At 53.8% G+C, this 11,764-nt stretch overlaps 4 protein-coding genes across 4 annotated transcripts; 3 read left to right on the forward strand and 1 right to left on the reverse strand.

Annotated features, from left to right (window-relative positions):
- Positions 1–1,597: 1,597 nt before the first annotated feature.
- On the forward strand, positions 1,598–2,664 carry BO94DRAFT_556742 (ubiquitin family protein; the record flags this gene model as incomplete). Its single annotated transcript, XM_025613887.1, has 3 exons — positions 1,598–1,619; positions 1,690–1,905; positions 1,976–2,664. 3 exons carry the CDS (start codon positions 1,598–1,600, stop codon positions 2,662–2,664), a joined length of 927 nt encoding a protein of 308 aa, XP_025467448.1.
- A 365-nt stretch (positions 2,665–3,029) lies between these two features.
- Positions 3,030–5,521, forward strand: BO94DRAFT_535349 (putative RING and UBP finger domain protein). The gene is made up of 2 exons (XM_025611759.1): positions 3,030–4,079; positions 4,143–5,521. The coding sequence occupies exons 1-2, from the start codon at positions 3,168–3,170 to the stop codon at positions 5,355–5,357; spliced, it is 2,127 nt and encodes a 708-aa protein (XP_025467449.1). The 5' UTR covers positions 3,030–3,167; the 3' UTR covers positions 5,358–5,521.
- On the reverse strand, positions 5,485–6,667 carry BO94DRAFT_596504 (3-demethylubiquinone-9 3-methyltransferase; the record flags this gene model as incomplete). Its single annotated transcript, XM_025616257.1, has 1 exon — positions 5,485–6,667. The coding sequence occupies one exon, from the start codon at positions 6,665–6,667 to the stop codon at positions 5,612–5,614; it is 1,056 nt and encodes a 351-aa protein (XP_025467450.1). The 3' UTR covers positions 5,485–5,611.
- Positions 6,668–7,374: 707 nt separating this feature from the next.
- BO94DRAFT_535350 (uncharacterized protein) lies at positions 7,375–7,714 on the forward strand. Its single transcript, XM_025611760.1, has one exon. It carries the CDS (start codon positions 7,423–7,425, stop codon positions 7,672–7,674), a length of 252 nt encoding a protein of 83 aa, XP_025467451.1. The 5' UTR covers positions 7,375–7,422; the 3' UTR covers positions 7,675–7,714.
- Positions 7,715–11,764: the final 4,050 nt, after the last annotated feature.

Raw genomic sequence — 11,764 nt, forward strand, 5'->3', positions numbered from 1 at the left:
TCACGATCTGACCCAGCAACGGCCTGGTTGCATGCGCCTCAGTGGCTGCTGAGAAAAGCCGGGGGTTGTTTGTTGATAATGACTTGACCAAGCGGATCATTGGAGAAAAAAGTACTACTCCAGGGTGGCACCATCTCCTTTTCTGATTTATATGTCATAACTCATCATACTAATGTAATTGATCGAAATATATATCCGAGACATTTGTCTGCACCCCAACCGAAATCCAGCGGCAAACTGAAGGGCTAGGCCTGATAGTCTCGTGGCTCACATCGGTCGGGTAGTTATCATGTTCCAAAAAGCAGAATCACTATCTAGTCGGGTTAGATAAACTTTCTACTGGTTCTGGTTGCTCAATTAAATAGACTATTATGGGGTGTCCCACCTACGCTAGATGACATGGCTGAGAGGGGACAACAATCGAGTGCATGAGTACTAATGACAGCAATGATGCAAACGATGAGCTGGGGATAGAAGTCGTGCCTGGAATTATGCATGCAGTCATCGATGCTCCGACCCAAAAACCCAGCGGAAGGAGACAGAAAGGAAGAGGACTGATCACCTCCCCAGCCAAAAGCGGGGCATTCCGGATGCGACGATCACCTGACCCCCTCATCTCCTGCCGCTAAGGGAGAGCCTAAGGCCATGTCCCGAGTTGTTGCTCCGTCGAGATAAGTACCTTCCCCCAACCCGATAAGGAGTCCCCCAACTCACACGTCATCGCTGTTGCTCCCGCCGTAACGCCAGCTGTCGCATTATCACCTTCCTGGTCACCGCTGTTCATTCCAGGATGCCCATGGTAAGTATTTTATTGGCGAGAAAAAGACAGCATCGCAAATTCCCAGGGGTGCTATATCAGGAAACACGGATGAGGTCTGGATTGGGCCGGGCTGAGATACCGACTGGTGGCGTCAGTGGCGGGTACGGACGGAGTCGACCTGGCCGTTCGTTCCCCCGGACTGATACCAGGCCCCCGGCATCTTCCCTTGACTGCCTCCCAAGGCAACGGGAACAACCATCAGGCTGCCCTCTGTTCATTCGAACAGACGGAGATTTCCATCCCCAACTATCGCTGCGGGCGGATTGTATCCTTGTAGATTACTATCAAGCCAACAGTGAGACTCTCTTCCCCCGAACAGAGCCACCTTCTAGTAGATTCCCCCCAGCGCTTCGGCAGTGAAGCGGATTGGAGAACCAAATGACGCAGACAGGCGGAATCCGGTGAATGGCCGGAGGGCGAGGGAATCCCCCAGGAGGAGCCAGAAGCGTCGCCCGAGAGGTACTTGGTCTGACAGGCTAACACCCGCCCGGGCTAAGGTCCCTGCTGCTCGTTTCCCTATTCTTGTGATTCTTCCCATTAGCCTTCCCTTGCATCACGTTATCACTGACCGACTCTGACTAAGGCGCTTCGCCTCCGCCTCCTCCCCTCATCTCTCCTCTCCTGACTACTTAAGCCTTCTCTTCCTTCCTCTCACTATCTATTTCTTTCATCCTCCATACCTCTCCCCTCGCACCTCTATCTGCGTGTCTCTCCCCCACCCTTCTCCAACATCTCCTACCTAAACCTCTCTGCGAATCTAGTTAGCTTATCGCCACGATGCAGATCTTCGTGAAGACCCGTGAGTACTCCTGGCCACGCCTCCAGTCCAGCCTTATCAGTACATGTTCTGACCTCTTCTCTCCATCTAGTGACCGGCAAGACCATCACCCTTGAGGTCGAGTCCAGCGATACCATCGACAACGTCAAGTCCAAGATTCAGGATAAGGAGGGCATTCCCCCCGACCAGCAGCGCCTGATCTTTGCGGGCAAGCAGCTTGAGGATGGTCGCACGTTGAGTGACTACAACATTCAGAAGGAATCCACCTTGCACCTGGTTCTCCGTCTGCGCGGTGGAATGCAGATCTGTATGTTATCCTGAACTTATTGGCCACTTATTGGCCACTTACACTTGGGCACTATACTGACTCACTACAGTTGTCAAGACCCTCACCGGAAAGACCATCACCCTCGAGGTTGAGTCTTCCGACACTATCGATAATGTGAAGAGCAAGATTCAGGATAAGGAGGGCATTCCTCCCGACCAGCAGCGTCTGATCTTCGCGGGCAAGCAGCTGGAAGATGGCCGTACCCTCAGCGACTACAACATCCAGAAAGAGTCGACACTTCACCTTGTCCTTCGCCTTCGTGGTGGTATGCAAATCTTCGTCAAGACTCTTACGGGAAAGACTATCACCCTCGAGGTTGAGTCTTCCGACACGATCGATAACGTGAAAAACAAGATTCAAGACAAGGAGGGAATCCCTCCGGACCAGCAGCGTCTGATCTTCGCAGGCAAGCAACTGGAAGATGGCCGTACTCTGAGTGACTACAACATCCAGAAGGAGTCGACCCTTCATCTTGTTCTTCGCCTTCGTGGTGGTATGCAAATCTTCGTCAAGACCCTCACCGGGAAGACGATCACATTGGAGGTAGAGAGCTCGGATACTATTGACAACGTCAAGAGTAAGATCCAAGACAAGGAGGGTATTCCTCCGGACCAGCAGCGTCTCATCTTCGCTGGTAAGCAGTTGGAAGATGGGCGTACGCTGTCCGACTACAACATCCAGAAGGAGAGCACTCTGCACCTGGTGCTCCGCCTCCGTGGTGGAAACATGTCTTCTTGATCTTTTCTAGCACGGCTCATCTACGGTTGAGTGGCCTGCATGGCGTTGGGATGGTTGCTTTTGTTGTTTCATGCTACGGATAAATTGGGCATATCTTAGTGTCACCATCTTCTATGGTGCCTTGCGACATTCTTTACCTACCTAGGAATTGATAATTACTACATTCCTCATGATTGTTTGCAATCTGTAGATTCAGTGTATCAGCCATGCGCTAGTATAACTGTATAGCCACACGGCTGTTCCCAGCGTGCGAAAGAGAAGCCAGCCACGACGAGCGAGAATCTGCTTCAGCTACACGTAAAACTACACGTCAAACGGCTTATACACGATTAATAGTAAGTAAATAACGGAGAACCTCCGCTGAGAGTCACTGTTGTTTGCCACTCCAAATCTGGCACGTGACCTAAACCCATCCAGCGGCGCGCAACGTGAAAGTAGCTTCCAATTCCATCCATGAGCAGTTGCAGACTTGTACCGCTCTGGAGATGTGAGCATCCGTCGTAATGCCCTCTTATTTTTACCACATTGCGATCGAACTATTTTCTCGCCCGCAGTCTGACCTCCAAGGCGCCTATCCAGGTGTGGATAAGCACGCTTCCACGTCTCTCGCTTTCGACTCCGCATGTGAAGCTCTGCTGCCGTTCCAGAAGCGCCGGCCCTCAACCTGGGCACATCGATCCCCTCGCCATCAATCGACCGGAAAACACCATCGCTCCCCACCTAAACCTTCCACTGAACTTCGCCGCTCAGACGCCACATTCAACCCCGGATACACTCCTACCCCTCATCCCTACGTGACTTCGCCGACAAACGCATCCGATTTCGAGAAAGACCTCCGATTCGATAAGGTATCCATCGAGTGCATTGATATGATTCCGTCCCAACAAGAAGCTGCTGCTGCTGCGAAGCGGACAGGCTGGAGAGATCTTGACGACAACCCGATCGCGACGGGCATCGGGACGGATATCCTTGGCGGTCTCCGCACGAAAGGCCAATATATACCGCTGGATCAGAGCATATCGGAGAGTGTCTGGGGAATTGTACACCTGTATCGGGATACTCAGGAGACCCCGTACCTGGTACAGGATGACTATCCTTCGTACCTGAAGGGTTCTGCGGCCGCCGCGAGACCACCGTACGATGAGCTGGGTGGAAATAGCAGAGGCCTGCGCGGGGAGGAACATATGCCGGATGAGGATTGCACGACGCTCTGCATTCTAGCTGTCCCTTCATACATGTCGCCATTTGATCTCTTAGGATTCGTGGGCGAGACTACCATGAATGATGTTAGTCATTTTCGGATGATCCGGACCGCTCGAGTGAATCGATATATGGTTCTGATGAAGTTTCGCAGCGGAAAGAAGGCCAAGGAATGGCAAAAGGATTGGAATGGGAAGGTCTTTAACAGCATGGAGGTAAGTGCATCTTGCGTGGCTGGTGTACCCACAGCTGCGATGCTAACGCGCCCTTGCTTATAGCCTGAAACGTGCCATGTCGTCTTCGTGAAAACCGTTGAAATCCAAGCCGTCGAGCCGGAAACGCAGTCCGATGAGCCGCAGAGCGGGCTGCTTTCACACAACACGACGACCCCTGTGCGGACGACACCAATCTCAACAACTCAATCAAGCGCCATATCTTCCGCTACTCTCTCTACCAGGCCTCTGGCGCCTCCGACACCCGCACTGATCGAGCTGCCGACATGTCCTGTGTGCTTGGAACGTATGGATGAAACCACGGGTTTGCTCACTATCATCTGCCAGCATGTGTTTCACTGCATGTGTCTACAGAAGTGGAAGGGGAGCGGCTGTCCTGTATGTCGATACACGCAGGACGACATCCGAAGGAACAGCCAAGTCGCCCTGTATGATGATGAATCGGCTGAGTGCAGCGTGTGCCACTCGGATATGAACCTCTGGGTCTGCCTCATCTGCGGGAGCATCGGCTGCGGGCGTTATGACGGAGCCCATGCCTTTGAGCATTACAAAGACACCGCGCATGCCTTCGCCATGGATCTCTCTACGCAGCGCGTGTGGGACTACGTTGGCGACGCATATGTGCACCGCATTATACAAAGCAAAACCGACGGCAAGCTCGTGGAACTCCCTGCAGCGGACAACAGCGCGCTCGACCCACCAGACTGGACGGACGCCGTTCCCCGGGAGAAGCTGGAGAACATGAGCGTGGAATACACACACCTACTCACCAGCCAGCTGGAGAGCCAGCGGGCCTACTTCGAAGAGGTGGTCGAGCGTGCCGTGGACAAGGCATCCCAGGCTAGTGCGGCCGCCACTTCCGCGCAGGAAGCCGTCGAGAAAGCCACGGCAAGTCTAAAGAGTCTCCAAGCGAAATACGACAACCTGACCCGCGAGATCATCCCCAGTCTTGAGCGGGATAAGACCCGAGTCGAAAAGCGCGCCGAGAAGTTCGAGTTGATGACGCGCAAGATGGAAAAGGAGTGGCGGGAAGAGAAAACGATGAACGAGAACTTGATTGAACGGGTAGAGCTTTTGAAGTCGGAGGTGGAGAGTCTCAAACTGGCGAATGCGGACCTGACGGAGCAGAACCGGGACTTGACTTTTTTCATCAGCGGGTCGGAGCGCCTGAAGGACCAGGGCGAGGAGGTGATGCAGGGGACGGTCAGTGTTCCTGAGCCAGAAAAGCCCAAGAAGAAGGGAAAGGGGAAGAGGAAGTGACCGGGCCTGGTGATTCAAAATGGAGACCACAGGCTCACCGGCGAGTCCATCCAATTCATCACAGCAGCCAGATGCAATTGCTCTACAGCTGCCCTATATCAATAACCCACTAGCAGACTACTCTAATAACTATAGCTAGGCTTAGCACCAATGCAACAAACCAGAACTAATAATGAAAAAACACCATCTAATGCACCACCACTACCACACATATCATACACTGATATACACCCCATCCCCAAACCTTCCCCCTCCTAAACACCAGCAGTAGCAGTAGCACCAGCAGCAGTAACACCCCCTTTCCTAACCGCCCAAAAATAATTCCCCCAACTCTCCGACCCCCTCACAATCTTCCACCCCAACCCCGGAAAATACACCACCCCTTCACACCTCCAACTCATCCCCTCCAACGCCTCCCCACCCCCTCTAACCGCCTTCCCATCCACCCCCCTCATCAACCCCTCCTGCACCCACCCCTGCAACTCCCCCGGATTCACAAACTTACTCCACTCATGCGTCCCCCTCGGCACCACCCCCACCGGCCACGGCGCCTCAGCAATAACCTGATTCACGATCCAAGAAGGAAACGTCCTTGCGATCGTAGACCCAATTAGCCAACCCCCCGGCTTCACCATCGACAAACACGACGAGAGGAACCCCTGCGGCGTTATGCTCCCCGGCACGTTATCAATGTGTTCGATTACTTCGAATAGAGTGACGACGTCGAATTTGCTCTCGTTGGGGCTGCTGGTGGTGGTAGTAAGGGTAGGGATGTATTCCTCGAGCGTTGAATTCACGTATTTGAATCTCCCCGTTTGGAGGTGCGTGTTCACGGCTGGGTCGAGACGGGCGTGGTCGCGCGCGATTTTGATGAGTGTTGGGCTGGGGTCTAGGGCTGTTATTGAGGCCGCGCGCGTGCGGGTTGGGGGGTGGGATGCTGGGTTCGTGGAGGTGGAGGTGTTGGGGATGGTGCGCGCGAGTGACTCGGCGAAGATACCGCCGCCGCAGCCGATGTCGAGGTATTGGAGAGTGTTGCTTTTGTTGGGGTCTGTGGGGGATGACGGGGTGGTGGTTGTGGGGGTGGATTCGGCGAGGCAGGAGGCGATGAAGTCGTGGCGGACGGGGTTCATGAGGTGCAGGACGCGGGAGGGGCCTTGGGGATCCCACCAGGAGCTGGCGAGGGAGGAGAAGTGATTGAGTTCATCGGGGGAGACGGAGGTGGTGGTGGTTGTGGTGGAGTGGAGGCGGGTGGTGGTTGTGGTGGTGAGGGTTTTGAGGGTGCGGAGGGTGCGGAGGGTTGGGCGGAGCATTTTGTGGTTTTGTTATTGTTGGTGGAGGTGTGGTGGTGGTGGGGGATTCTGGGGATGTTAGTGGTGGGTTGGTATGGGAGTTGGGAAGATGGAGGAATCTACCTATTGAGGGTTGGATTGGACGCGCATCGTCAATGGCGGCGAGATAGCTGAGCTGGATTTGGCAGAATTGAAGCCGAAGTTGCGGCCGCGGATATGGAGAGACAAACATGCCAAGGCTGGTGTTTGTTTGTTTGATCTACAAACAGTCACATTTGTTGCTGGTTCGGCGGAAGTGGCGAGAAATGATGGCATCCGATGTGATAGATCAACTATGGAGACGATACGAGGCATATGTATGTATCGCTGTGCAGCTGCCATGCGTCGTGGCGTGCATTGTCCGTCTCCATAGATACATATCAATATTCACTACAAGGGGATGAGGCGACTGGTGAGAGAGAGAGAGGCCCAAGGCAATGATGAGGAATCTTCTTACCATACGGAGTATCTCCCAAACAGTACGTACATAACGGCGTATGGAGTACTCCGTACTGGTACCCCTCAATATAATCCCTCATTTTCTCGTCGTCGACAATCCACACCATCTCCAAACACAGAATAAAACTCCGTCGGTGAACCATCCAGACCCCACTTAAGGGAGTGTTCTACGTGTCTTCTAGAAACATTCCCTATCCATACCACCGACGTGCGAACCACCGGGTAGCAGGGTTATGGGGCGGATGGAGTCCGGCCATTCCTTTCTGTGCCGTAGTTCGATGGATCCGGAGGAGTCCCGGATGGATGGCTTCCTCCCTTCTTCTCCTATCTGGATTCTGGAATCTGCATTTTGTATAGTGTCTGCTTGCTACTTAATTCTCGACGGAACTAAAGAGCCGCTAGAGCTTCGGCCGGTTAAGTCGCCTTTTAGTGATCGTGGTAGTCTCGGGTCGGGACTCGTTTTCATGATGCCGGTGAAGATCATGGGTGGTGCGCACTGCCTGCGTAGAGTAAGTCGCTGGCGGGATTGATTCTTGGGGTGTCGATCAGGATTGTCCAGTGAGGGGGCGGTTGAGGAATGGGGCTTCCGACTATGACTATGACTAGTCTGGAGTAGGCGTCGACTTAGTTCATAGTTGGTATGGAGTTACCTACTCCATAAACCTGTTGAGTTGGGGGGGGGAGAGACGAAGAAGCGGTGGTGGTGGTGGTGATGATGCGGTGTGTTATGTGTGTGTGACGTTGCCACGGAGTAAAGTAATTATACCGAATCAGGAGGAGAAAAACAATTACGACGGGATAATAGAATAGGTAGAGTGGTGCTGAGGGGATGTTAATTGTGGCCGTGTTGGTTGGTCATAATAATTCTTCTTGAGACTCCTTTCATCCTTCTCCTTCTCCTTCTCCTTCCCCTATCCGGGTTGGGTGACAAAAGAATGTGGTACTGCAGCTGCATCGCTGCCTTCTGCGGCACCGATTCCACTGCCCAGTAGAGTAAAAAAGTGACAGTGGCGACAACGACAAAGGCATTGAGAACTTTAATCACGTAGCCCTCTGCATGCTGACCGCGGCTGAGGATGTGATTGTCCTGCATAGGCAAGCTTCCAGAAAGAGGAAATCTGGCGCTAGAGCACTGCTACTGCATCGCCATCGGCTGATGCATCATCCCTCATCAATCTGACGGCCTAGTAGTCGCCCATCTCCCATCCCCCATCCCTCATCGATGCGCCGTTGGCTCTAGGCTCCCAGCCTTCCTGCCAGCAGACCAGCAGGCCAGACCACACCACCGGTGGAACTCTCCCCTATTCTTCTTCTGGCAACACACCACGCCGTCCTCTCCAACAACTGAAACTCCCACCGGCCACTCGCAATTAAGCCTAGCCCGCCGGTCCAATCGTATGGCCCGCATATTCCGGTCACTTCAGTCCCTCCGGTTATTACTAGGTAGTGTTATGCAGGCGGCCGGACGTCATCACCCTCCGCTCTAGCCACACTTCCCAGGGCCCCGAGCACCCCTGAATTTACGTGGGCCAGGTCAAGCCATCCCAGAAGGCTGTCTAGGAACGAAACAATATGACTCGCACTGCCTAGACCAGGCCAACGCCCGGGATAGAGACCAGCCGTGGGGCCGAGTGAATCATTCACCACGGATCCGCGGCCAACACGGACACCTGCAGGGATTACGGGTGACGATGACGATGCACAGGACGGGCAACAATCCTATTCTTCGGGTCACCGATTCATGGGAAGTGACACTGACCACCCGAAAGTCAATTCTAGGGTTTCTTAGGATGCAGCTTGAGTTCGCATCGCTTTTAGTTGTCGGAGCCCCGTGTGTGCCCAAACCCGCTGCGCTGTCGGGGGATTGATCCTTTACTTAGGGATGTGACACGAGCGCCAGGAGGAGAGACAAGGGCCACCATCGGCCCAAGGGTGAGTGACGCAGCCGCAATGGCACATGGGGGGGGGGTGGAAGAGGGACGCTTTAGAAGGCTTCCATTGCCCTTCCGAGTTTTTTCTAGAAGGTCGCCGGAAGCCCGAAATGGCTTGGCGCGCCCACCTAACTGGTCGGTACGGGGCCCGTACGATGTACGACTCCGTTAGTCTGTGTTGCAGTGGAGTCGCCCTCTGCAAGGGAGACCAACAAGACCAACAAGACCACCACCGAAGGGGAAAATGGAAGCCGGAAACACTGGGAGAGCACAGAGAAAAAAAAAAAAAAAAAAAGGAGGGAAGCCCTGAATTGAAGCCCAGAGCCAGCGCGGGTGGACACTTCGTCGCAGCCTCCTCCGTCAGGTCCGTAGACTAGCAAGACTAGGCGACTAGTCGCAGGACTAGGGCAACTTGTTGTAGGAACCGGGCGGGAGAAGGACTCCACGGCCCATTACTGCCCTCCGTATCATCAAACCCTGCCTGCTTTTGCGCTTCTGAGTTAGCCCAATAGGTTGGGACGGTGCTGAGTGTTCAGTAGTGCGCAGTGTTCACGCTCCTGGGCGCCGTGCGGCACCCGTCAGCATGTGGTCCAACGTGACATGCAGATCCGTGAGAGGCAGACGGGCATCCGACAGGGCGAGGCCGTCCTGTCCCTGCAGCCGTGGCCGGATGGGAGGGGCGTGACGGCCGGGTCTCAAAGGCACTATGTAATAGTGCGTTCAAAGCTCCTCCAGGAGGTCCTGGGCCACGCCCGATTCCCCATCATTCGAAACTTTCTAGAAGGAAATTAGCTTTCCACCGTTGCTCTTCGGTAATCACAGGCCATGCTGAGACCCTCTCCCGAAAGGGGCAAATCACATCTTCCGTTGAAGAGCCGAATCGCCTGGGGTTATCTAGCTGCTGCTGGTAATCTGATTCGGACTATAAGCAAGATTGGCGACCGCTTCGCCCTGAAATTTCGTCCAGGAGGGTTGGCAACCAAATTGTTCCAACCTTGTGTACAAGGCAAGGTGCAGGATTTTCCTTCCCTCTCTGGCTTGATGGTCCACGATAGGGAGCAATGAGCAATGCCACGCCCGAGGGTAAGGTAATGAATGAATGGTTGATGCCTGATAGCAATGTCGCACGATACATGAAGCATGCAGCCAGTCGATCGGATCACCTGGTTTCCTTTCCCGCTTCCTTTGCTTTCTTTTCTTTTCCTTTCCGCTCATTTTAATTTGCCTTTGTCCATCCTGCGGTTTCGGCTTATCCTCCGTGCCCTCACTGCCCCCTCGAGGGGGGCGCACCGCCGCACCAGGGGCAGATAGAGGCCCCTTGAGATGGAACTCCTGGGGTAGGAAAAGTAGCTTCCGAGCGGCGATGCAATCCCCGTGTACGTATGGACTCCTGATCCAGGAACAAGGAACAGAGAACCGGGAACAACGCGATCGGGGACCTTGTCCTCCTTTACGTTATACACCATCCTTCCCCCCCTAGCGCATACTGGACCCCGTGGTATGTAGTCATTCATCGCGGTTCGTCCGAGCAGGTCGGTTCTCTGGTACGGAGTAAGGCGACCAGAACCGTTGTTCGCTCCCCATCCTCCAGGATCTCGCAGGCCATCGTGCCGAGCGCGCGACTCAGAGGCCAGTGTCGCCTGGCCCGCGAACCCGAAAAAGAATATTATTGTCAGAAATCATTCAGATCGGCATCCAGCCGTACCCACCAGCAGCAGCAGCGATGCTCGCACGGCCAGGGAGGGACGGGGAAAGCCACGTTGTGGAGCCGAGCGCTGACGGTGACCTTCTGGTGCCGCCAGCTTCTTCGGGCGAGTGAGTTCACTGGAGCCACTTGGGGCCTGTGGTGGAAACGTGCGAAGCTGTAGTGGTACTTAGAGTCGTGGTAGCCTCCGTTGACTAAGAGTTCTAAGACGTCTGGGACGGCACTAGTCGTCAGTAATCATAATCAGAATAATAATAATATAATAATTTTAAGAAAATATTATTATTTACCGCCAGCACCAAGCACTAAGGGAGGGACTACTAATTATAATAACATTAATTTTAACTTACCTACCTAGGTACCTTGCCCGCCAGAGAGAGACAGAAACGAGAGACAAAGGGGAGGAGGAACTCCATAATAATTATTAAGAAGAGAATAATAATAATACGAAGGAAATAAGTAGGGAACGGGTGAGGCATTGAGGGTGAGGTTCGGGATTCTGGGATGGATCTATAAGACACACGCGCAGCCACCTGCTTCTTCTCCGCTGAATTAATATTACGGTTACCATACCCCATCATCCGGGATTCATCCAACTTGACGGTGTTCTTCTCTTCACCTCTTCTTCTCTTGGGCTTCTCTCTCCAATCCGGCCGAAATACTTTATTCCCCCTCCCCCAAAAAACCTTCTTCCCTTTTGATTTTTCCCATTCGATCTCCCTCCTTGCTTTTTCCCCCGTCCTCCTTTCCTTTGCTTTTCCGCCGCTGCATCATTCGCCACGGTGGTGCCTTTCGAGGAATTTCCTTTTCCCCTCTTACTTCCATTGCTTCACCCGTCAGAATAACCCCGAGAAGCTCCGTCGAACAGCCCTCTCATTGCTGCCGTTTAACTCTTCGGAACCCCCCCCCCCCCCATCCTTCCGTCGATCCCCTCCTTCCGCGCACAGCAACTTGGTTCTCCCAGACACTGAGCATCTGTGTGTG

Source organism: Aspergillus sclerotioniger (assembly GCF_003184525.1).
Source record: "Aspergillus sclerotioniger CBS 115572 chromosome Unknown BO94scaffold_14, whole genome shotgun sequence".
NCBI lineage: Eukaryota > Fungi > Ascomycota > Eurotiomycetes > Eurotiales > Aspergillaceae > Aspergillus > Aspergillus sclerotioniger.